Below are 23,607 nucleotides of genomic sequence, written 5' to 3'. Positions count from 1 at the left end.
GAATGAAGACCGACAAAATGCTTCAGGAAATGATCAAGGAGAGTCAGAGAATAAACAGCCTTCTGGAGAAGGGGGCTTAAACATGTATCAAAGTGATGCACAAACCAATGAAACACAGTTCAGTTCAGCTGCAGCTAAGGCAGATAACACAGTTGCATCACAAGCAGAAGATACCAAACACTCACAGGAAGATGCACTGATGCAAAACATTGAAACAGTGAACTCATTTAGAAGAGGACCAGCTGCAACTTCATCTCATTTTGAAACTGAAAACTCTTCTCGTTCTGAATTTATTTCCAAAGTCCCAAGCCCTATTGCAAGTGGCAGCTTCTCATCTGTTGGACCTCCGCAGCAGAATTTTCAGCATCCTAAATCTAATCCACCTGGATTTCAATTTCAGGCTCCTGCACCTCATAACTTCCCTCCACAAAACAACCCTATGTTTGGATTTCCTCCTCATTTACCACCTCCGCTTCTTCCTCCTCCTGGCTTTGGTTTTCCTCAAAATCCAATGATGCCATGGCCACCAGTAGCTCATTTATCAGGTCAGCCACCACAGTATGCCGGACCCATTGCACAAGGGCTACCTGTGGCTCACAAACAATCAAGATTTTTGGGACCAGAAAATTTTTTTCAGAGTAAAGACAGTAGGAGGCCAGAAAGACGCCACAGTGATCCGTGGGGCAGAGAAGAACAGCATTTGGAGAGAGGGTTCAGTTTTTCGACAAAGACTTTACAGTGAAACCCATCCCCAAAAAAAGGACAGACATGAAAAAGAGTGGAGCAACGAAAAATACTGGGAACAAGATTCTGAAAGAAACAGGCGCCGAGACAGAAACCAGGAAAAAGAGAGAGAGCGGAAGAGTAGAGAGGAAGGACAGAGAGACAAAGAAAGAGTGCGATCTCCACACAGTGATAGAGCTGCTGATGGAAAAAGCCCCCGAGAGACTAGAAACCCAGAAAAAAAGACAGAGAAGCCTAAAAGTGATGAACAGGCTCATGAAAAAGATAAGGAGAGGGAGAAAAGCAAAGACAAGCATAGAGAACGAGAAAGTGAAAAGAACAGAGAGAGACATAGGGACCACAGTGACAGAACTAAAAGCAAAAGGTAAAAAGATGCAGGCAGTCTTTTAAAATTATTTCAATAAACTGTTAGAGTAACGTTGTAAAACTTTGTATGACAAAAAAAAAAAAAAAGAGCCTGCTAGGATTGTGCCATCTTTTTTATTCCGTGTTGGTGTTTTGCAGAAACAAGTCTGTGTTTTGGTACCACTCAATGTACCAATACTCATCCTTTTTTTCATTATACCAACTATCGCTAGAAGTAGGAGTTTAATATTTTTAAGAATTTTACATTGCTGTATATTCAAAATTTTAAAGATTTCTTTTATTAATATGCAATAAAGGCTTAGGAATTTTCTTAGCTGAGGAAGTTGGCATTAGTAAAGTCTGCAATATAGTTGCTGCCTTTGGTAATTTGTGCTCTCTTCTGTTTTAAGATGCTCTGATAATTTTAAAGGTGGTTTTCATACAATAACCTTCTTTTTAAATTGCACTGTTTTTAAAGACTGCAGCAAAGCCTCAGAATCCACACATTACAACAAAACATAATATGCTCGGTGGTGTGAAGAGTTTGGGTTTTTTTTTAAATTATTCAGTAGTACAACAAAAAACTCAAATGTATTTCATTATATTATATTTCAAGTATTTCCTAAGCATCTGAAGCAGTTTGTGACCAGAAATTGGAAGGCTGAGCTGCTCAAATGTTACTGCTTTAAACTGCACTTGTTTTAATAAGAAAGCATTTCTAACCTAAATTCTTGAAAATTATTTGTATTAGTAAATTCATTTCTCCCACCATTTTCCATGCTTCAAAAACTTGAATACCTAAGCTTGTACATTACTTTGTGTTTTGCTATCCTTTTTACTGTAAAATGTAAATATTTTAAGGGATATTTTGATTCTAAAATGATAAAACTTTCTCACATACTGTGTGTGTTTGATTTCATAGCTGTGAAACTGTAGGCTAAATGAATATAGAAGGCTGAGTCACAGAATGCCACATGTGTTGTACACTTCATGGCTCGGTTTGTTTTGAGTTCTGGAGAGCAAAGAGGGGGGAGAAGGGCAGAAGTGTTTGTACCCTTGGAACTTCTGGTAACTTCGTATTTTGTGGACTACCATTCACCAATGCCAAACCACATGCAAACATGAAAACAAATCACCTACTCTTATACTTAAGAGTATACTTATTAAAATACACTGGGCATCTCGTTGAGTCTATCAGAAACAGCAAAAATATTCCACTGTATAAAGAAAAACTGAGGTTTATTGTTCCAGTTTTCAGCATTTTGTTTTTCCATTCTGAGTACACAACCTTACTATGCTGCTGACAGAGCATTTTGCACTTTGCTGTAGAAAAGCCTCTTCTTTCCAGAAAGGTCTTCCCAGTTTAACAACACCTTAATTGTTGGTTTTAATTATGAATATATTTTAAGGTAAATTTTTACTTGTATACCTTTCAAGAAACCTCACGGTCAAATTGGCTAAAAATCTTGCACTGAATGAAGGAGGTGGTAGACTTTTATTAAGTGATGTTTCTTAGGCTCACAGTTGAGAAGACTAATTTTAAAAAATCCTCAGTAACTAAAAGAAATATTCAAACATCTTTAAAATAAAATTAGTCTTTTCCAAATTAATTCCATGGTCTGTGTAGCAGTAGTGCCATTGACTATATCTGGTAGTATTATACATGTGTTTTGTTGTTTAAGTATTTACACCAGAGTTCTGTAGGCACAGAAGTGCACCAAAGCATTGTTCTCATTTTTGGAGTAAGCTTTAAATTGACAGTTCTGCATGTGAAGATTTTCTTTCAATCCATTGAAAAGTAGTCTACTCCAAGTCCACTGGTGATCTGCCTCTCACATGTGCATCCATCTCTGCTTTGAAAATAAACTGGAAGCAGTGAAAATTGCAACTGCCTGTATGGAAGGGATGGGAATGCTTTCTGCCAGAAATACCAGAAATAATTTGTTTAAAAGAATATGTAAACATTTTTCAAGTTTGCTGAGTGCTTTGCTACCTGCCTTGTGTATGTAAAACCTGAAGAGAGCCACAGTAAAACAGCTCTTGAGGGAGAGTTTTGTTAAGTGTTTAAATTAACAAACAGCGACAGTCTCCAGGATTTGTTCCTAGGATGTGAGTTAGTGTAATGGGAATAAATCCTGCTACTACAGGAATAAAGGATTTTACTTCTCCATGGCCTTCAGTCACTGTCCTTCCAACATTTGTGTTAGCTGGAAGTACTCCGATTGCTTGTTCCTTGTTTTACACTGAATCACTGCTCAGATCACAAAAGGCAATGTGAACTGCTTAGGAACTGGCAGTACACCAGAAGCCCCAGAGAGAACAGGATAAACCTTAAATATGCTCCCTTCTCCAGCATCACATGGTCATAAAAGGCCCTACTTAGAGAAACTGGAAGAGAAGAATCTGGGGACAGCTCAAATGCCAGGTGGGCTTCATGAGCTGCCTTTTGGGAAAAGGTGCAGAAACTGTTGCATCAGGCTGATCACTTGAGGGCTCAGAGCAGCTGAAGAAGATAGAATGAACCTCCCAAAGATGTTTGCAGATGCTTAGTAAAACATCTGGGGGTAGCTCCCGTGCACTTTAGTTATCTTTAAGTCACCTGCAACTGACTTGACAGTGCTTTCATTGCTACACACTAAGTATGGTGATGTGGAAGCAAACGTGTGTCACCTAGTTCTAGATGCTTATGGCCTTTGCTCCATAATGCACACCCCATCCTCACCTCCCTCTCCACCCCAAAATAGTTACTTGTTTCTGACAGGTACATGCTGATGACTTGCTTTCAGAGAATTTCCATGCAAGGAGGTGATGGTTTATTATGTGCTTTTGAGCAATAGTAAAGTGAAAAAGGAAAAGATAGGAAACAATCACTATTATTTTTATTTAATAATTTTACTTACATACTAAGCCAGCAATGAAATGAGGAATGTAGATGCCATCATACATCATGGGTGTAAGCACATTAAAATAGAACTTGAATTTTTTTTTATTGCTTCCTAAAGTAGAATATAACACAGCTTTTTGAGAAGGAATGGAATTTTTGTATTTATGTATGAACAGCTCTATTTACTTTTGAGATTAAAAATTAATGAAAAATATATTCATAGAAATTTGGTTTACTATGACCAAAACCTCTGTCTCTTAACAGACTCAGAAAGGAGGGAGAACAACTTCATTACCTAATTAGTCTTTGTGGGCTTAACAAGTAATTACAGCTGTTAAGATTTTAAAAATTCTCTGCAGTTAATGTGCTTTTTTGCTCAAGTACACCTTTTCTTCCCCCACCAATTTCAGTTTTTACACTTGACCATAATATTATAGAACTATAAAAGAAACATTCTAGTAAAATTTAAGAGTTGGAGAAATAGGTAACAGTTGTCTGTTCTCATAAAGCAACAAACAACACTTGAATGATGGTTGGCTTTATAAGCTTCACTACCTCTTTGTTTACAAAACTATTAGCAGCACAATAAAGAAAAAAAAAAACCTGCAGACTTTCCCATTATTTTAAAGTAAATGCTAAAGAGTATGTATAAATAATTCTAGGAGTAAAACAGTTGATCATATTTTATATGCTATTAATACTCCACATAAATTTGTCCCTTATTACTTTTTAAGTGCTTTCTTACATTGGTTGCTGAGTCATACACTGCCAGCTAACACAATAAACAGAAGGAAAAGGAATTTTATCATTTTTTAAAAGTGTCTTGGACAGTTTTTTCAATTAATTTCCAGAATTTCCATCATAAATGTTGTACCCTTCTGCTTTCATTAGCTGAATCTTTTTAGAATCTTGGAAGAGCACAACATCTTTAATTTTACCAATGAATTCCTTCTGAAAAAGCCCTGTAGTGACTGTATTGACTTTCCTGCCAATTTCAAACCCACCAAAGTAGCAAATGCCACCGTAGTTTAAAGCAGTGTATTTCCTTTGTGGGTCAATATCTTCAAAAAGGATTAGTTCCTCATCAAGATAAACCTTTATACAAGTTTGGTTTTGGACTACAGTAATGAAATGCCATCTTCCAACAGAACAGGTAAAGTATTTGCTATGCATTAGAGGAACAGAGATTCTTTCTCCAAGATTAATCACAACTTTTAAAGTTCCATTGGCAAGACCAATGGCAAGAAAGTCATTATCTTCATTTTCACTTTTTCCCATCCATGCTATTAAGCCTTCAGTTTGATTGGTAGTAAAATTTAAAGAAAGGCGGCTGTACTGGAGATCTCTTTTTCCATAAAAAGGATCTGTGTATTTAATGTAGGAGTTACCAACAAACTGTGCTATATAAAATTTGATTTTGTTATCGCAGTACTTACCTGTCCAGCCTAGTGCACATACACAGGTATATGAAAATGAAGAAGGTTGAGGAATACAGAGCGCGTGAGACCCACACATATTTTGTGAACAGTGAATAGATTGTTCACACGTGGTCCCTGTCCACTCTCTTGGGCAGGAACAAGAAAAGCCTGAGTTTTCAACTAGACACGTTCCGTTATTTTTGCACACAGTGTAACCACAATCTGTTCCGTCACAGTCACCAATGTTGGCTCCACCTTTGGGGTCAGTCACAGTAAGCTTCAGTTCCCTGTTGTTTATAACAATTTCTCGAATACAACCAGTGAAACCTGTGGGTTCATTTTCTATTGCCATTGGATTGACAAGGTTTAAGGAGGACACCCCTCCGACAAAAAAATCTGTGTGTGTGTCTAGTGCATTCATTCCAGGACTAGCTTTTTGAGTAACGTTTACGCCATCCAGGTCCAGGTAGCCTTCATTACCAACTCTTCCTGCACTGAGTGAGTGCCATGTATTTCCATTTGCATGGACCTTCTGAAGGGTCTGTAGGATGATGGTTTTGTCTCCAAGGTTGTAGCGTAACTGTGTAAATCCATTTGCTAATGATATACATAGAAAGTCACCTGTAAAAAACAGTATAAAATAGTTTTAATTTTTAGAGGGGTTGCGCTGAAGAACAACATATTCATAATTCTGATGCTTTTGTGCCTACATTTCCTTGGACCATCCTCATATCTAAATCACAAAAAGGGAAATGTTCCCTGATGAACTGCTCTTGGCCTTTTTTTTTTTTCCATTATTGGAAACTGAGCTCATATTTGCCTCAAAGTAAAAAGCCCAACCTTCTGAAAAGCTCTGTTTTTGTGCAGAGACTAGGTAAGTGAGGTAGGAGGAAACAGGATCACTTTGGCATCCAGGAAATATGAATCGGTGTTCCTGATTCCACTCTCCCAGTGGAAAAGAATAAAGTTTTGGCCAAATTACAAAGGCAGAAATACTCTCAATATGCTGAATAAAGGCTTGATGGATTTGTCAGTTTAATGAACAGGTTTGTCTGTACCAGACATACTCTGCTTTCCCTGAAAGCTCCTTTTCACAACAGGGATGTTTTGGGGTTAATAATCTGACATCTGGAAGAGCAGATACTCTTTTTATTGCATTGTTCTTCTGGAGGCCTTCATGACCTTAGAAGGGAGTTATCTCTTCTTGTACTACCAGTGTTTCTGGCCTTACAGGCAGTGCAAAAGGGAGAGAGAGTACCACTTCAAACTGTACTTTCAAGCATGAAGAAGGAAAGCTGGGAAAGGTTAGGAAATGAGAGCTGGAAAAGTTTGTAAGAGCAGCAACGGAGTCTAATAGGGGAGGTGACAGGGAAGCAGAAGAGGACAGCAGAAAAGTCTGCAAATTAAAGTTATATTCTCAAATTTTTTGAGGTCTGCCTGTGCAATTTAACTTTTATTTATTACTTTTGGAAATAATAGACATCAGGTTGTTATCAATTAAACCAGTATATATGTTTGTTAAATTTGAATGCAAGCTTTCCTAATAGCTAGCAGTCCAGTTTTCTTAAAGATTCAACATTCCTAAGGGTGGACCTGTCAGTAGAATGATGAAGTTTGCTCTCATGTGTGTTTAATTTCTGAGTATTTCTAATCCTTGAATTACATTGCCTGTAGTGAAATTGAATGGCCTAATTTACTGGAGGCTTGTGAAAGTTGCTAAAATTATACCTCCCTAATCAAGAGATGTTCAGGTTGCCATTTAGGCAGGGTGGGGCTGTTTCAGTTGTATTAGAGCACGTTAGTTCATGCCTCACCTTCCCTGCTCCAGATACCCATGAAAAGAACAAGAAAAAAGCTCTTCCTTCTTTCAACTCTGGTGATGGCAGAGCACTTGCTTGTAGCTTGCTAGTTCCAGTTGTGATGATCTGGCTCACTTGCCTGTATGTGGTGTTCTTTTCAAGGACCTTGCTTGGTTGGTTTTTTTTTCCAAAAAATTAATATAATTTCCTTCACTTGTGATTTCTCCTGCTTAGTGATGTGGCTTTAAGTGTGCTTGATTTTTCAGTGCATAATTTGAATGCACTCGTTTTGTTTCAGCAATGTACATAACCTGCTTGTCTATTTCTTTTATCAGGCCCTCAATCCTAGGGTAAGAAAGGAACATGAGGAAAAGTTTCTGAACTACCTCTTTGGCAGCCTTCAATCCTCTCTCCTACCCAGACATGCAGACTTGCATAAGGACACAAGTACTCATATTTTGCTGTCTAGGAAGAAGGAAAACATCTGACCAGGGCTGCTGTTGCATCTGGCCTGTAATCAAGACCCAAAGAAGCTGGCAGTTCTCCAAGACTTCTGGCCCGCAGGGAAGGGTTTTGGTAGCTTTGCACATTTGATGATGATCTGTCTGTTTTAGAATCTTTAATCTTATCTCAAGAGCAAATCTGTGTTACTGAATCTGCTACCTACAGTGTAAAGAGGTTATCGCTGAGTACTCTGTTCTGGCACAAATTTGAAGCCTCACTTCAAATTGGAGTAACTTCTGCTCCTTATGAACAAAACAATTACTTTCCAGTTTCAACTCTCCCTGAGGCTCTTGATGTACTTTCTTACTCCTCTGGTTAGACCCTCTCTTTTCACAGATGGCTTGCCATTTTAGTCTTTGGCAAGAGCAACAGAGTGCTGAGATAAATTTTAGGATCTGAAAGTTGATCCTAGGGTGCACTCAGTATTTCTCCATGAAGTTTATCATATCATAGGTAATACTAGGGACAACTGGCTGAAAACATCTTACAACTGTGATGTATGTTCAGTGTCCAAGAAACTTCCTCCTAAAGTGAAGGATGAGCTTATCTTTGATCCTTTTCATTTTAGCAGCCAGTAACATTTTCAGCAAGGGATCTCCGTCTTCCCTGTCTCTGAGGGCCAAGTTGCACAGCTGGAGCCTGTGCAGGCCAATGTCATCATAAGAATTGTATCACCAGTTTAAACAGATGTCATTCTTGCCACTAATTTTCTCTTCTGGGCAGTCTCGGTGTAGGAGACAATGAAGCAGGGTGGTTTTTCACTATTTCAGTTTCATCATTGCTCAGACCTGTCTCATATAACCTGTGGCCAGAGACCTTTCTGAGGAAGTCTACTTTTGTTAAGCATGAAGGAGATGACATGCTTAGTTTTTCCAGCACTAGACTGTATAGCTGGTCCCCCCTTTCTTGAAAATACGACCTACACACAGGACACACAACTTTGCTTCTGGCTTTTCAGATTAGCATCTCATCTAATATGGGCTATTCATCTCCATCAGTGGTGTCACAGAAAAAGCAGAGACTCCTGAGGTAGGCACTCACAGTTAGTCTTTTGTTGTGCATGCAAGTCTTTGCCCAACCTGTTGGATGCAAGGAACTGTAAGGCAATCTGTGTCAGTAAGGTTGAATCTCCTTTAGAAATAGACTGTTGTAGCTTAGCTGGGCCTTGAAACTGCAACATGTCAAGACTCTGGGTGTTGAACAAAATTATTACTAGCATTCAGTTCTGTTCTGATGCACCTTCCTTCCCCTGTCATATTCCCTGTTTCAGTAAAACAAAAAGTGGTTTTTTATAGCCCAAATGCTACAAGATTGTTTTCTTCTCAAGGAAAGGGAATTTTGTAGCAGGTATTGCCTTAAGGAAAGACCTGTTCTGAAGATAAAACAGCACTTCTACCTGCAAATCCTAGTTCAGGGTTTTCACCAAGTGACAGAATGTCAAAGTTGCTCTGCCTCAGAGTGGATTGTCTCTATTCCATATTAGCAGCCAGAACTCCAAAGCAGGTGTGAATTTTTCTTTGTAACCTTATTTTCATGGTTTTATTATGTGCACAAGTCGCACCAGCTGCCATATCGGATGTCAGAATTCCCAGAAGCCTAGTCAGCCCTGTGTCTTGAGCAGTTAGTTCCTAAAAGTGGGAGTTAATGAAAAGTCTCCTGTAAGTACATCCAACTGCTACTGCGAGATCTGGATTATCTGTGATAGTGTCTTCTTAGGATGAATTCTGAGTGCATCACAAAATTTTTCAGCTTGCTACTACTATGAAAAAGTATGTAAGTCTCTTCAACAAATTGGTTAGTCACACTGTCAAATTTTAAATTCTTCCAAATGGTGACAATGCCCTTCCATGTTCAGTCTTTATCTGGACATGCAGGTGTGTCTGTATACCCCCATCCAAAGAGGGGATCATGCTCAAGCAATATCAACTCTCCATATTTCTATGTTACCATAGGAAACTCGTGTACATCATAATTTGTCAAAACTTGGTACAGTTGGAAATGCATTCTAGGAATATTGCACTCTACTTGGAGGTGTCATATTCAGGCCAGAAGCATCACCAGAGTAAAAAAAGTGATAATATTCAATTTACACAGCTGTGTTGGGCAAAGATCTCTGCATTTACTGCCTATACTACCAAATATGCCTAATACGGATGTATTTCCTAGGAGGGCTGAATACAATGTCAGAGGGTCTCAGGATGACGCACTGTGAGCTGGGATGGCATCCTGGATGGTATTTTTAACATTTCTGTTTCAAGGTCTCTTCTTTAGTGACTTAAGTCTACCCTTGTGCTCTGGTGTGTGTGTGTGTAAGGCAAGGCCTTTATTACCTATTAAAAGAGTACCTGAGGTTTTTCCTACACTCCACTGCAAATTAAGACAGATTTTCCACTAGTTTGTATGGCCAAAGGAGCTTCCAGAACATACTTTTAAATAACTTTTGAAGTAGTGGATGCAGTCTTGTAGTCAGTTCACTTTTTTGCTGCTTTTATCATGGTCCCAGTGATAAGAGAGATGCAAGTGTCCCTGAAGGCTCCCTGTGTGCTCAAAACTCACATTAGTTCCTGGGACTGCTGAAGGTCTAGGTTCCTTTAAGCCACGTGTTGCTTGTCTTTTGTCTCATCCTGTGTTACTGAGCAGAAGCCTCTATGCTAAGCTGGGGACAGAGGCTTTGATGAGCTCAGTGCCTCAGCAGCTTCTGCAGCTTAAGTGTCCCAGGAGTGTCACTGTGGTTTCCTGGTTACTGAATATCTACAGTCTTGGTTCCTTTAGTTGTTTCGGAGCCCTGAGACAGCATCTCTGGATGTATGTTTGCAGTCTCTGCCTTCTCTTGGTTTTTCCTCACCCTTCTGCCCTCTGGCTCAAGCCCAGAATGCCAGTTTCTATTACTGTGGTATTGAGTAGCATTTCCTCCACTCTCCTTCCACCTTTTTTTTCAGAAGTTGTTATTGATCATTGGTGCCATCTTGGTGGCAGAGCAAACATTGGAACCTTTTATTCTCATAAGCAGTAACATTCATGGGAATCATTCCCAGTTAATGAAACCTTTTACTCAGCAGAACTGTAGGTTCTGCTACGTGCTCATCTTCACTCTAAACTGACCTTGTTAAGCCACCATAGTGCAAGGCCTGTGTCTTGAGCAGTATTACTGCCTCGTGTTGGCATGATGCATCCTATAACCATCACAGCTCCAAGAGGTATCTGCTCACTGCTCCTTCCTGCCTTGCTGAGCTGAGGTCGCATTGCTTTCATTCTTTTTTTTCATCATTCTGTTCTTCATGTTTTCCTCTCATCCTGCTCTCCTGTATGATTTTACATGGACCTGAACCACATCCTCTTACCCTGTCACCCCTTACATATTCTTCCAGGAGCAGAACTTTTCTTATCTAGAAGGGGTTGAAATAGCCCTATCAGCCTCCAACTGAATGGCTACAATCTGTGGCCAAGGAAGATGATGCACTGTGGTGTCCACCTGAGAGGAAACCTGACTGGTAGTTGTCCTTCACATGCCTCCTGAGCATTTCCAGTAGCCAGTCACCCCAAGACACCAGAATAAGGCCCAAGGCCAAGGAGAGAAAACAGGGAAGAAGAGGAAGAGCTATAAATGGATAGAATGAGGGAACGAAGAACAGAGAAGAGATGAGCCTTATTCTCACCCTTCTGCAGCTTCTGCTGTTAATTGCTAGCTGATAATATGTCAGCATGGTTGAAACTGCCTTCCTTTAAGTATTTTAACCTTAACCTTGTCTTTGCCCTTGTCTGAGTGTGTGCATGCAGTTAGGTATCAGCTGGCTGACAACGTGAAGGAGCTTGTTGCAGCTGTTGTAGCTTGATCTTTTACCTCGGGGTGACCATAGCCAGTACCCCTAATGCACACTTAGAGGAGCTACCCATGGATATGCTTTCATGGATGATTATAATTTATTCTGCTCCATGTATGGAGTTCCATCTCACAGCTCATGCAAGACTGAAAACTGGTGTCAAGCCAAGCCTGTATATTTTCAAACCATGTAAAAAATCAGTGTGTCAATAGGTAGAGTCCAGCTTCAGTTTGGAGCACCATCCCATAGCAGGAAGGGCATAGCTGGGATCCAGAGCAACCCTACAGACCGTGATGCCCAGGCAGCTGCAAGGCGTGGGCAGTTATCTATTTGTAGGTCAGAATATTCAGCATCACCTTTCCAAAATGTGTTTCTTCTTTGTGAAGAAATTTTCTGTGCTTCCTTTAGTCACCACTGTTAACCTGGCACATTTTGGCAGCTGGAAGAGCCACCTTCCTTGAGCAGCCTCAATTTGCCAAACTTTTTTGTTTTGCTTGCCAGTGGCAAATGGGTAACAATAATATTTCATATGAAACAGATTTCAATTCAGTGGGGATGTCTGTTCTGTCACACAGCTGGCTGGCAGTTCTGCTTCCTACACTGCTGATTTAGTCCATACAAATAATTCCAAAACTAGTAACAAAGCAGAAATGATGTCCCTGTCAGCTAAGGAAATATGGCTGCAAAGAGAAAAGACTCTAACCACTGAACTTCTTGTTTTAAAAGTGGGTGAATAATCAGTTTCTTTCTGATTAGGAAAACAACACTCCTGCCTTTTGGGTATTCTAGAAATTCTGAATATTTCCAAAAGATTTTAGTCCAGTTCCATGATTCAGTTTTCATCATAAGCAATGTTTTAGAAAATCATACAGACATCACACACTTGTACTGGCATTCTCTTATTTTCATGTTATAGATTTATAAACTGAAATGCCTTAAATATCAGGAGTTAAAGTTTTTAGGTTTTTCAAACCAGGTAGGTAACATCATCTGGCTAGAGACAGAGAACTGCTGTTGCAAATGTGAGTGTTAAATTTAGCATGAGTCATCCCATTCTGTTTATTAACCTGACTTCATTCTTAGTCACCTAGCATGGCTGTTCTTTCTCATCTCTTTGGGGAGCAAACCTTTCCATCACCCTGGCCTGAACTCTGGAATAATGCAGGCAGTCTACGGCACATTCCACTTTTGTTAACAAAGGTAAAGTTTCAGTAATGCTATGACTCAACAAAAAAACAAGGCTCCTTCTAAACTGCCTTTTACCCAGAGTGCCAAGGCCTCCAAGTATATAGAGGGGTTGCTGTGTAAATGGACTGAATTATATACATTCTTCAAGCACTTGGTGGGCATCCAGCAAGCCCTGTCTGAATTAAAGGCTGTTTAATCATTAGGGGTCTCATGCTTTCATTGGTAAAAATAGGATACACTGCCCTTGAGAAAATGTGAAGTGAGCTGGCCTTCTACAGACAGTATGCTGGACTCCACATGAGTTCCGTAATGTTTGCAGAGACCTTGCCCAGAAGCAGTGCATAGAGCAAGTAGTCAGAGGGGAAAAAAAATCCCCTTGTAATTCTATCTTCAAGTTTCTGAACTCAGCTCACTTGTTGGGTTGGGTTATATCCCCAGCTTATTACTAATATTACTAGCCACATACATTTTTCCAGCCTTTGGAAATTATATTCTTAGGGCCTGCAGAAATCGGTAGTACCAGACTTAAAGTCATGAGGCAAATTCGGAAGGAGTTGACAAAGCAACAAAATGGATGACTGGCAATTAGAGGAAATTATGCTAATGGATTCACAGGATGTTTTCCATTTCATGCCAGTTTGTGAGGTGTTTAAATGTGTGTACTAGAGTAGTGATATTTTTAGAGGAATAGAAGCTGAAACTGGCAGATCAACTTTAAAGTAAGGAGACTTACCCTTTCTAGAAAGTTCTGTAATGTTCTTTGGAAAGAACAAAGCTGGAAGAAAACGTTTCAGCAGAAGTCTCATGTTTTTTTCTTCACCTACTAAAGATGTGATTTTATTTTTAATGATGGGAGGATTATTTGATGGGACATGCCCCTGAAGGAAAAGTCCCAGTGTAGTGTTTACATGGGTGACTAACCAAGCTGATATATAACTGTGCTACTCAGTATCATTGCTAAATTAGCTAGTCAGCTCATTTCTTTTAAGAAAACAGCACTGGCTAGTAAGGAAAAAAATTTCTAATTGTTTCCTATTAAAAAGGAGTTTTAGAAACAAAATCCTGTGATTTCAGCAATTAATTTATTGAATTTTACATAACTGTGTAGAAGAAGCTTTATTTAAAATGCTTTCTAAACTAATCCTCAACAGAAAGCTCTATCTCATCTGCTGGCTGCTAAGAATACTTCTGAGTCTTTCATCAATCTAATTCTGCCTGGATTTGACAGGATTATATGAAGGCAAATATAAAAAGCCAGACGATTAGCTTTTCCTAAATTTTTCAAAACTTGAGGACAGTGAAAGTGGAAGTGAGAAATTTGTAAATAAATTACTCTATATAAGATGAATTTTATTTTGAAATGGAATTGCTATGATTCTAGAAAGGGATTGAAAGAAAGTATTCCTTCCTGTGCAAACGAAACACTCAGGAACGTCAATAGAATGAGGGCATGCTTGAACTAAACCACTCCTGGCCCAAGTTAAACATACTTAGCACTCTCTTTGATGCTTCCAAAGAGATACTTAATTTCATTATATGCTAGCTGCTTCCATGACCTCTGACTATACTTTTTGAGAGAGATCCTTCTTTTCTCTCTTCTATTTTTCATGGCCCATGTAATGCTTTAGTTTGTGCAGGAGAGAACTATTCACCAAGAATCTCAGAACTTGGCCTGTAAGGGATAGAATTATAAAAGATTGATTGTAGAAGAAAGAGCCCTTTGCTAATACATGTATTTTTATTACAGATGCTCCATATATTTTTCTTTGAAGCTTCTTCTCTGTATGTGGTTGCAATTAGAGTAAGGCAAACTGGAGGTGCCAGCAGTGTATGATGCATTGTCAATCTGTTGAAACATCTGTGTACACGATAAGGTGTTGGTACATTGGGCATGTGTGTGATAATATTAATTTGTGCCTGAGTATGTTTATTGAAATATCTCAGAGCTTTAGACTTTGCACAAAGGAATGTAAAAATACATGATCAATAGTTAATTTGTTTTTTGTCTAAGATGATGTTATGGATGACACATAATGCTTCTGTTTGAAAATGTGCAAGTCATCATGTAAATGCAATTGAGTATGGTAATAAAGTAATTACAAAAAATGTACGCCTTAAAGACTAAATTTTAGGATGTACTTACACTATCAAAGTATATTTTCTTGACATGAAGTTTTAGGAATGTTAACTTAGTAAAGTTTAAAATAATTCTATGAATATTTTATTTAGATCTATTTGTCACTCTGCATATCTGGGAAATGCAAAACTTGGATGTTTTACATGCTGCACCAGCACACTTTTCAACATTATATAATAAAAAGCTACACTTCTGAGAAGCCTCATTCGCTCTGTTTACTTTCACTTGTTTGATCAGTTTTTATATTGCTTTGGTTTTGGTCATTTAAAACACTGGGCCAACCCCCCAAACTGAAAATCTTAGTGTAGCTTATAAGAAGCTGTCCGTGGTCACTTTTCAGGGAGAAGTGCTTTCCTGAACCATTAAATAAGTTGATTATGTACTTGCTGGCTTTGGACTAATCTGAAACTTTGATTTTGCATGTTCTTTTCTTATGAACCTAATTATTCACAGTTCAAAACAACTGTACAATACAGTTCTGGTGTCCCCAGCATAAGAAGATATGAAATTGTTGGAGCAAGTCCAGAGGAAGGCCTGGTAAGAGAACGGGAGAACCTCCCCTACGAAGACAGACTGAGAAAGTTGGGGCTGCTGAGCCTGGAGAAGAGAAGGCTGTATGGAGACCTTACAGGATCTGGAGTGGGCTACAAGGAAGTCAGAGAAGGGCTTTGTCAGGAACTACAGGACGAGTAATGGGTACAAACTGAAAGAGAGGAAATTTAGGTTAGATATTAGGAGGACAGTTTTCACTGTGAGCGTGGTTAGACACTGGCACAGGTTGCCCAGGGAGGCTTGATGCCCCATGCCTGGCAGTGTTCAAGGCCAGGCTGGATAAGGCCTTGAGCAGCCTAGTCTAGTGGGAGGTGTCCCTGCCCATGGCAGGGGACTTGGGACCAGATGATCTTTGAGGTCCCTTCCAATCTCCTAACATTCTATGATTCCATGATAAAACCCAGCCAGCATGAGCAGTGAGTTACAGAGACTGAATGCCTGAATGACTTCAATGTACTGCCTTTTTCACAGAAGTACCTGGCTGTATGATAGCAGCAAGCTGGAATCCCCTTACCTGACTGAGTCCCCAAACGCTGTGCAGTGTAGAACAGGATACCATCTGGAGAGAGAGGCTGGAACTGCAATTTAATATGGGTCTTATGCCGGATATAAAAGGGTGCAAATGACATCCATGATGAGTCATTATTTCTGAAGGATGGATCACTAATGGAAATATCTGAAAAATACAAGAGGAAATGTCTTCTGAAACATATTTTGGGAGGACTGCATTATTATGGACCAGTTATTTTGTATAGTACTTAAATGCTGTACATAATACTTCCAATTCTTCCCTTTCCACAGAATAAAAATAACCTAGATACAGAACAAAACTTAGATAATAGCAAAATACCATTGTCTTCTGGATGCCTTATTTTCCTCAACAATCAAGGCTGCAGTTCTAATGCAAAATAAATGTGATTTTGTTAGCATTCATTTTCAAATAAATATAAGTGTTAATTTCACATTGTTTAAAAATTTAAATGCAAGATAGTGTTGCAAGAGTCAAAATAAACATTTATTTCGTCACCATACAGAGGAAAATCCTAGTATTTGTAATGAGGTGCTTTGTGTGTCCTAAGAATGTACTTTTTTAAGTGGGAAGTGTTCATTAATTGTTGCTGAAATTTGTTTTTAGGATAATAATACTGAGATGTTTGATAATTCAAATCATCCTATCTTATTGTGAAAGAGAACACACAGAATTACAGGGAAGATACAGTGTACACTTTTGAGCTATACACAACTTAATCATTATGTCTTACCTCTTCTCTCAGTGCTGATTGTTCATATACCCCTACAAAATCAGTCTGGTTCAACTGCCTTCAGCCAACTGACAAATTATTATACTTTTCTATACTGTTTATGTGACTTGAAACCATTTCCAGTTTTTCCCCCTGTAACAACATTTCATATTGGAGATATAATTATCACAGAATCAAAGAACCACAGAATGGGTTGGCTTGCAAGGTGCCTTAAAGATCATCTAGATCCAGCTCCTGTGCTATGGCTGGGGACCCCTTCCACTCCAACCTGGTCTTGAGCACTTTCAGGGACGGGGCATCCACAACTTCTCTGGGCAATCAGTTCCAGTGCCTCACCAGTCTCAAAAGATTTTTTTCCTAATATCTAATCTCAACCTACTCTGTTTCAGCTTGAAGCTATTCCCCCTTGTCCTGTAACTACATGCTCTTGTAAATAATCTCTTTAATCATGTTAGTTAATAGCTAATTCATTATCATGTAGTTGTTAGTTTACTGTATTTTTGGGTTCACTGGAATAAATCAAGCTACTTAGATGTGCAGGGTGTATTTAGACCTGTGTGTGATAAACCCTTTTTACTATTTAGTTAAACAGCAGTATTAAATGCCTGAGTTGTAAGTGTTCCCTCCTCACTTCTCAGTTTCCCAGCTGAAGCTGTGCTGTTTCCCTTCTAAGAGGTCAGCATCTTTCCTTGTTTTGGCGCTCCCAATTTCATAGTTTTATACTAACTTGCTCTCAGTCAAATATACCTTCAGGATGTCCTTGAAGTGCATTCCGAGATACCTTTTGCTATCTTTCCACACTCAAGTTTTCTGAACAGCATCTGCTGGTGAACCCACTCACCACTCAGCAGCAACTTGCACTGCCTATCACAGATGGGCCTCAGTTATTAGGCTGGAATACAGCCAGCATGCTGCAAGCTCTTGTGATTTGTCTATTTGTCACACCACCTCCCTCAGAACAGGGTTCAAGGTGTTCCTGGTGGACTGTGTCCAACAGGCAGGTGCATCATTATACAGGATCCAGATCTCTCACCTGTTATCAGCAAAACCTGACCATGCCTCTTGGATGGGCAGTGACTGCACAGCTGACCTTTTTATTAATTCCCCAGTAGATTACAGATAATACTTCTGAGGAAGGTACATGGATTTGATGGCACAAAATCTCAGTAAGTCTAAAAGTAAGTTTTAATTATTGGAATATCAATTATAATGGATTATTAAATGCTTGAATGATCAGAATCAGGCATTTGATGAGCTGTTATTCAATCTATATATATATTCTCAAATCACTCCCATCCTGAGTATCGTAATAGCTGTTACGCATCCTGTCAAGGCTAGGCAGTGTCTGTAGGAATATATTACATAATGTCAAAGGTATGAAGTTCCTGGCATCTATACTCAAAATTTGACAGAAATAAAAGTAGTTTTGAGAATAGCAATTACCCTGGAAGATAAATAGTAATAAAACTTGCTAAACAGATTTGGTGATGTACTTTACATCACTAGAACTTATAAACACTATCAGGGACAAAAGACAGAGTAATACTTATTATTCCATATGGATTCCTTTTCAGTAGATAAGGCCCTCCATTAGTAGTTAAGATAAAATCTTTACTTTACTGATGTCTTCATATTTAAAAATAAATCAGTAATAAGAATTCATTTTGTACATAGACATTTTTTCTTCATGCATCATTTGTAAGTCAGTCTCCTCTTATCAGATTTTTGTACAGTGAGACTTGCATGTGGAGGAACTGTGCCACAGTGGGCAATCTTACATGAAAATATGCTGCTGCTTAAAAGGCTGCCTTAGGCAAAGTGTATAATGAGGTATCCAAAAGTCTCTATGGCAGATTCAGTTTACTTTGTCAATGTAGTTAATTTTTTGCTGCTTATGGAGGAAGCCTGGACAATGACTAGTGTGAGAGCAAAATCAGCAGGATTGAAATGCTACACTGCTTGTCACTGGAAGAAAGGAAGATTGCTTTGATAAAAAGCCTTGAAGCAGAGAAAGAGAACAAGGATAAAAGGTGATTTTATAGTATCACTCAGAGAAAGAATTAAATCCATGGTTTCTTATTACAGATAGAGTATTAAAAAATAAGACCCACAGCTTCAGCAACAGATGTCAGAATTCTTTACTAAGGAGGTATTATCCTGATTTATAGATATCAAATACAATACTCTATTTAATATACTTCATTCTGAAACTTCTAAGATGCAAATATTTTATTTTCATTATCCTTAAAAAGTAGGCTTATTTCCAGTAAATATATCTTACAAGTGTCAGAAAGTAACATATTTTGCCACAATGCAGCAGGAGTAACTATAGGAAGTACTAGAATGATTTACAATTTTCTTGTAAATGTTCTGTAGATCTTGCAAGTACTGATGATATGCATGGAAAAAAATCTGACTTGACAGGTGCATGGAACCCATATGTGCACCCATATCCCAAACCAGAATGCATTCACTCAGCCACAGTGCACAGAGGTGAGCAGTATGAAATTTCATTTTTGCAAAATTGTTTCTATAGACAGACAAACTTTTAAGGTGAAGAATATGACAATTTAAGCTTTTCAATTTGCTTTCATGGCAGGCATATACAAAGCTAACACATCAGAGGCTGAGGTACTCTAATGCTGTTTTCTAGGCAGCAAACTTTTTTTCACCTAAGAAAACAAGTTGTTCAGCTAAACTTGCACAAGACAACACCTGTGTTACATATGCTTACTCCCAAGAAACTCTGCTAAAACAAATGAGGTAAATGGATGCCTGTGCTGATCCTATAAGCTAAATTGGTAGGACCTGTGCTGTGTAACTGCTGCGTTACTCACTAGAACACCCAGCACTGCGGGATGCCTTGTAAGTGCAACAGGCATTTAAACAAATCCTTCTGTTCTGTATCCGATTAATGGCTCGGTTTTCTAAGCTGAATACTAGTATCTGATGATGCTACACAGCACAGTTGGAAGAGACCACAGTGGATCACCTGGTCCTACCTCTCTGCTCAATCAGGGTCATCCTAGAGCACATTGTACAGAATCGTGTCCAGACACTTCTTGAATATCTCCAGTGACAGAGACTCTGCAGCCTCTCTGAGCAATCTGTTCCAGCTTCCAACAAGAATGGGAAAGGAAATGTGAGTCACTGCTCAAAGGAGTGAGGACCTAATAACAAAAGACATAGAAAAATCCATGTCTGGCTCATTTTTCACTTGGTAAAGCCTGATCAAGCCTCCCAAGTCCCCACGCCTGCTTGCTGAGCTTGAGCAAGTGAAACATCAGTTCCACAGTGATGAGGCAGGTGTTAAGGTCAAGCCTGCAAATTAGTCTGTGAGTCAGGGTCCAGATCAAGTGGATATTGATGCTGCTGCAGTGAATTTCAGCGCACGATCAAGGGGTACTTGAAGTTACTCCTCAAGCAATGTAGGAGGAAACTCCTGCTGGGGCTCCTCTGCAAAGCTGTCTTTGAGACCAGACACCAGCCCCATCCCTCCGGGCTGAGAAATGCTCTCATATCTTTAGGCTCATAATAGGAACTTTTATATTGAACTCACATTTAGACACTTAAATCTAGCTGCTTTGCCTTTAAAACTAGTTCCCACCATTAGCTAACTAACTACCTACCTGACTAACTCTGAAAACTTTCACAAAGTAGGGCGGCAAGCACATTTCCAGCAAATCATTCATGCTCATAGAGGAAGTCTAAGTAATTTCAGAGTCATCCTGCTAAGTGCTAGTTAGCTGGCTGTATCTTGTTCTTACTCAGTTGGGTGACTGGAGGGAATAGTAAGTAGATGATTGAATTTTTATTGGAACATCACATTCCATGATGACATGGCTGACTTGGTGTGAGGGTATTATCATCACCTTCATTTTATCATACATGCATTTATATATGATGTATTTAAGTAGGTAACTCACTTTATTCTACTTGGTGTTTTAAATTATACAGATAAATATTACAAATGCATGTTCCCTTGTGCTTGCCATGAATATTAAGTTTACTGGACTGTTAATGATAAAGCTGAAAGCTTAGATTGCTTTTCAGGTAAAGTTTAGACAACACTTTTTATCCTTATAGGACATGAATGCTGTAGTTACTATTTAAAGATTTTCTCATGTTGCCACAAGTTTTCAAAAAATATCAATGGAAACAAAGCATGATGGGATTGGCATTGCTTAAATGACTAAAAGACAATAGTGACAATAGTCACTGTGACTCAATAATAAATTGTCATTATGGTTAAACATAGAAACAAAAATTTCCAAATGATAGCTATGAAATAGACTATGCAAGTCTAACTGCATTGTCAGGTAAACCCAACATATGTGTACATGTATGTGTGCTTGACTGTGTATATAAGGTATCTTTTCCTGTAAAAGTTGATTTAAATCATACTGTGAATTAATTTGTGTTACAATAGTAGTCAAAATATGTCAAGTAACATTCTATACTACGTAGAAAGTAAAAAATATTTATAGTAAAAATTATTTCAAAAGTCAGGGTTCTTTTTCCTGTCAGTTTATCAGGTATTTTCAAAAATTTTCCGTACTTTTATATCAAAATAATAGAATTTGACATCAAAATAATATCTAGAAAATTGACTTGAGCTGAATAAACATGGCTCAAGGAAGTTGCTTGCCCTTTGTTCTTCAGGGAAATGGCTTTATTGCTTGACAAGTATCTCATTAAACCAAGGACGGAACAATGAAAACTCTTTACATTTCTTTCAGTTCTTCAAGAACTGTACATTGACAGGCAGTATTTGTAGCTATGGAATTCAGAGGCTAATATACAGTTGAAGAAATCTATTTATTAAATTGTTTCTTTGTGAAAAAGGCAGTAGCATTCTGTTATCATGCCTTGAAGTCAAGAAAAAATATCATAATGGATTTTATGAACGTATGTGGCACAAACTATTCCTGCGAAAGAAGACTGCTGAATAATTTCAAATTCGTAGAAATACTGTGATGAAAACCCTGTTTACTTTCACCACTGGCAAATGTTCTCCAATAGTGCCATCTATAGAATCTTTCAAATATTACATTGCTGTCCCCTGAAATAAGAACATTATCAGTCTCTATTATCTCACAATTAACTTAATCTGGAGTTGTAGGTCTTCTTCATTCCTCTACTAAATTATCTGGGAAATAAATACACTTAGTACCTATAGAAACTCTATCTTACGTGTAAATATATCTCAATGTGTAATGGAATGTCAGAGGAACTTTACTGACTTAAAATTTATTTTTGTTTAAGTTTTTAATTGCCTTTAGTGATACTCTTTATGCCAGGATTAGAGACTTGATTTAATCCATTAAGATAAATGGCAAGAAAAAAACCCAAACGGTAAGCCATAAATGTTTAGATATTAAAAGAGTGCTTCAGGGAGATGTTGGATATAGTTGCTGTGTTAATTTTTTCTCTAAACCTCCATTATTGGCCACTGCTGGAGACAGGATTACTGGCCTCACACAGAGACGTGGTTCTTATGAGAGGAATAAGTTGCTAAAATAGAATTTAGTAGAGATTAGAATATAATTGCAGATGGTATTTATGGATAATGTCTGTAATTTTAATGTTCACATCTCTTAATAATTACTAGTTATGTAAAAGATATTGTGTGTTCACATATGTAACAGTGTCCTGTAAAATCAAACTACCTGCAGCAAAAGGGTGTTCCTTCTTTCTCAGGAAGAATCATCCTCAACATTTGGTCTTGGCCACTGCTTCTCACAGTAATAATCACAGTGAAACTAACAGGTCTACTATATACTTGCAGGGAAACTGAAAAAAACAGGTCCTTAGAGACTTCTCCCTCTTCAGAAACCCTTTGAGACATCTAATTACAAAGGTATTCATTGGCACAAGTGGAATAAACTGGAATGTGGCATACAAAGCCATGCAGGAGACTACCCAGACAAACTACTGGAAACTCTTGTTTGTTTTGAATATTGTGTGTTATTGAAATAACTAAATTATATGCTGCTCCAGGCTGAAGCTTCACTTCTTAATCAGAAGGCAAATTAGAATTGTCTGGTACTTCAGTTGCAAACTTTTAAGTCAAATGACCAAAAGATTTTATTAGCATCATGTTTTGGTGTTGTGGAAAACATAGCTACTTTTAAAGAAACCCTAGATAAACTACTCTCCCATATTCCTCATCCTTGTGGTTATGGGAGTGCTAACTAAGAATTGACACTGTGCCAGATCATGGCAATGTTCGGTTGCCATTTATGCACTTCAGGAGCTGGGCTGGCTTTGCTGTGTTACTGTCACAGCTGTGACCTTTTCAAACCAGTGGAACAGCATTATTTGGTGCTTCATGTGTCATGAACAGTCTTGGAAGTGGTTTGAGTCCAAATGGCAATGTTAACACCAAGCAAAAAAGACTCCTGCATAAATCCTCCACTTCCCTCCCATTTCATTACAATCACTCTTGTTTCTTGGCTCTGACATCTAAAGCTTAACCATAATGTACCCTATGTCTGTGCTGACAGTCACTGCATCCTTGGTGGCTTGAGCTGATGCTCTAAGCCGGACACATCACAGTTAAAAACAGCATTGTCCTCATCTGCTCATATGCCTTCATCTCTCATCTCTCAGGTACATAGTTAATAAAGAACCTCAAACATTTTTAGTGTTTGCCAGACAAGTTAGTGCTTGATTATTGCCAGTTTATGCCTGAGTACCCTTAATAATTGTGTTCAGAATACTCTTGTTTATTATTGTGGTTCTACCCCTATTGCCCCATTTATTCACTTCACCTGTGCTGTTCCTCTGCAAACCATACTGTTGTACTGTCTTTACCAGTTGCTATTATCTGGTAAATCCCTATTTGTTCTTACCCTTTGTTATTCTACTCTGTGCTTTTTTTGCCTCATAAATCTCTTCTCACACTTTTTTCCTTCTTTCTTGTACATTCATTAGTCTTCATCCTTTAATTA

General features: G+C 38.5%; 3 protein-coding genes across 6 annotated transcripts in view; 2 read left to right on the top strand and 1 right to left on the bottom strand.

Annotated features, from left to right (window-relative positions):
* PHF3 (PHD finger protein 3) overlaps positions 1-816 on the top strand; it is a 37,605-nt gene extending 36,789 nt beyond the window's left edge. For both annotated transcript variants that reach the window (XM_017739231.1, XM_017739232.1), the window contains one exon: positions 1-816. In XM_017739231.1, the coding sequence (XP_017594720.1) occupies positions 1-80 (80 nt within the window). In that variant the 3' untranslated portion in view covers positions 81-816.
* On the top strand, positions 200-3,257 carry LOC108447921 (PHD finger protein 3-like). Its single transcript, XM_017739234.1, has one exon. It carries the CDS (start codon positions 561-563, stop codon positions 1,110-1,112), a length of 552 nt encoding a protein of 183 aa, XP_017594723.1. The 5' UTR covers positions 200-560; the 3' UTR covers positions 1,113-3,257.
* A 628-nt stretch (positions 3,258-3,885) lies between these two features.
* The window catches only part of EYS (eyes shut homolog (Drosophila)), an 859,267-nt gene continuing 839,545 nt past the window's right edge, over positions 3,886-23,607 (bottom strand). For all 3 annotated transcript variants that reach the window (XM_017739228.1, XM_017739229.1, XM_017739230.1), the window contains 2 exons: positions 15,907-16,068; positions 3,886-6,012 (listed from right to left, as the gene is read on the bottom strand). In XM_017739228.1, coding sequence (XP_017594717.1) covers positions 4,814-6,012; positions 15,907-16,068 — 1,361 coding nt within the window. In that variant the 3' untranslated portion in view covers positions 3,886-4,813. The remainder of the gene's footprint in view (positions 6,013-15,906; positions 16,069-23,607) is intronic.

Source organism: Corvus brachyrhynchos, unplaced genomic scaffold (genome assembly GCF_000691975.1).
Source record: "Corvus brachyrhynchos isolate BGI_N302 unplaced genomic scaffold, ASM69197v1 scaffold136, whole genome shotgun sequence".
NCBI classification, from domain to species: Eukaryota; Metazoa; Chordata; class Aves; order Passeriformes; family Corvidae; genus Corvus; species Corvus brachyrhynchos.
This window is presented reverse-complemented; position numbering and strand designations above follow the sequence as displayed.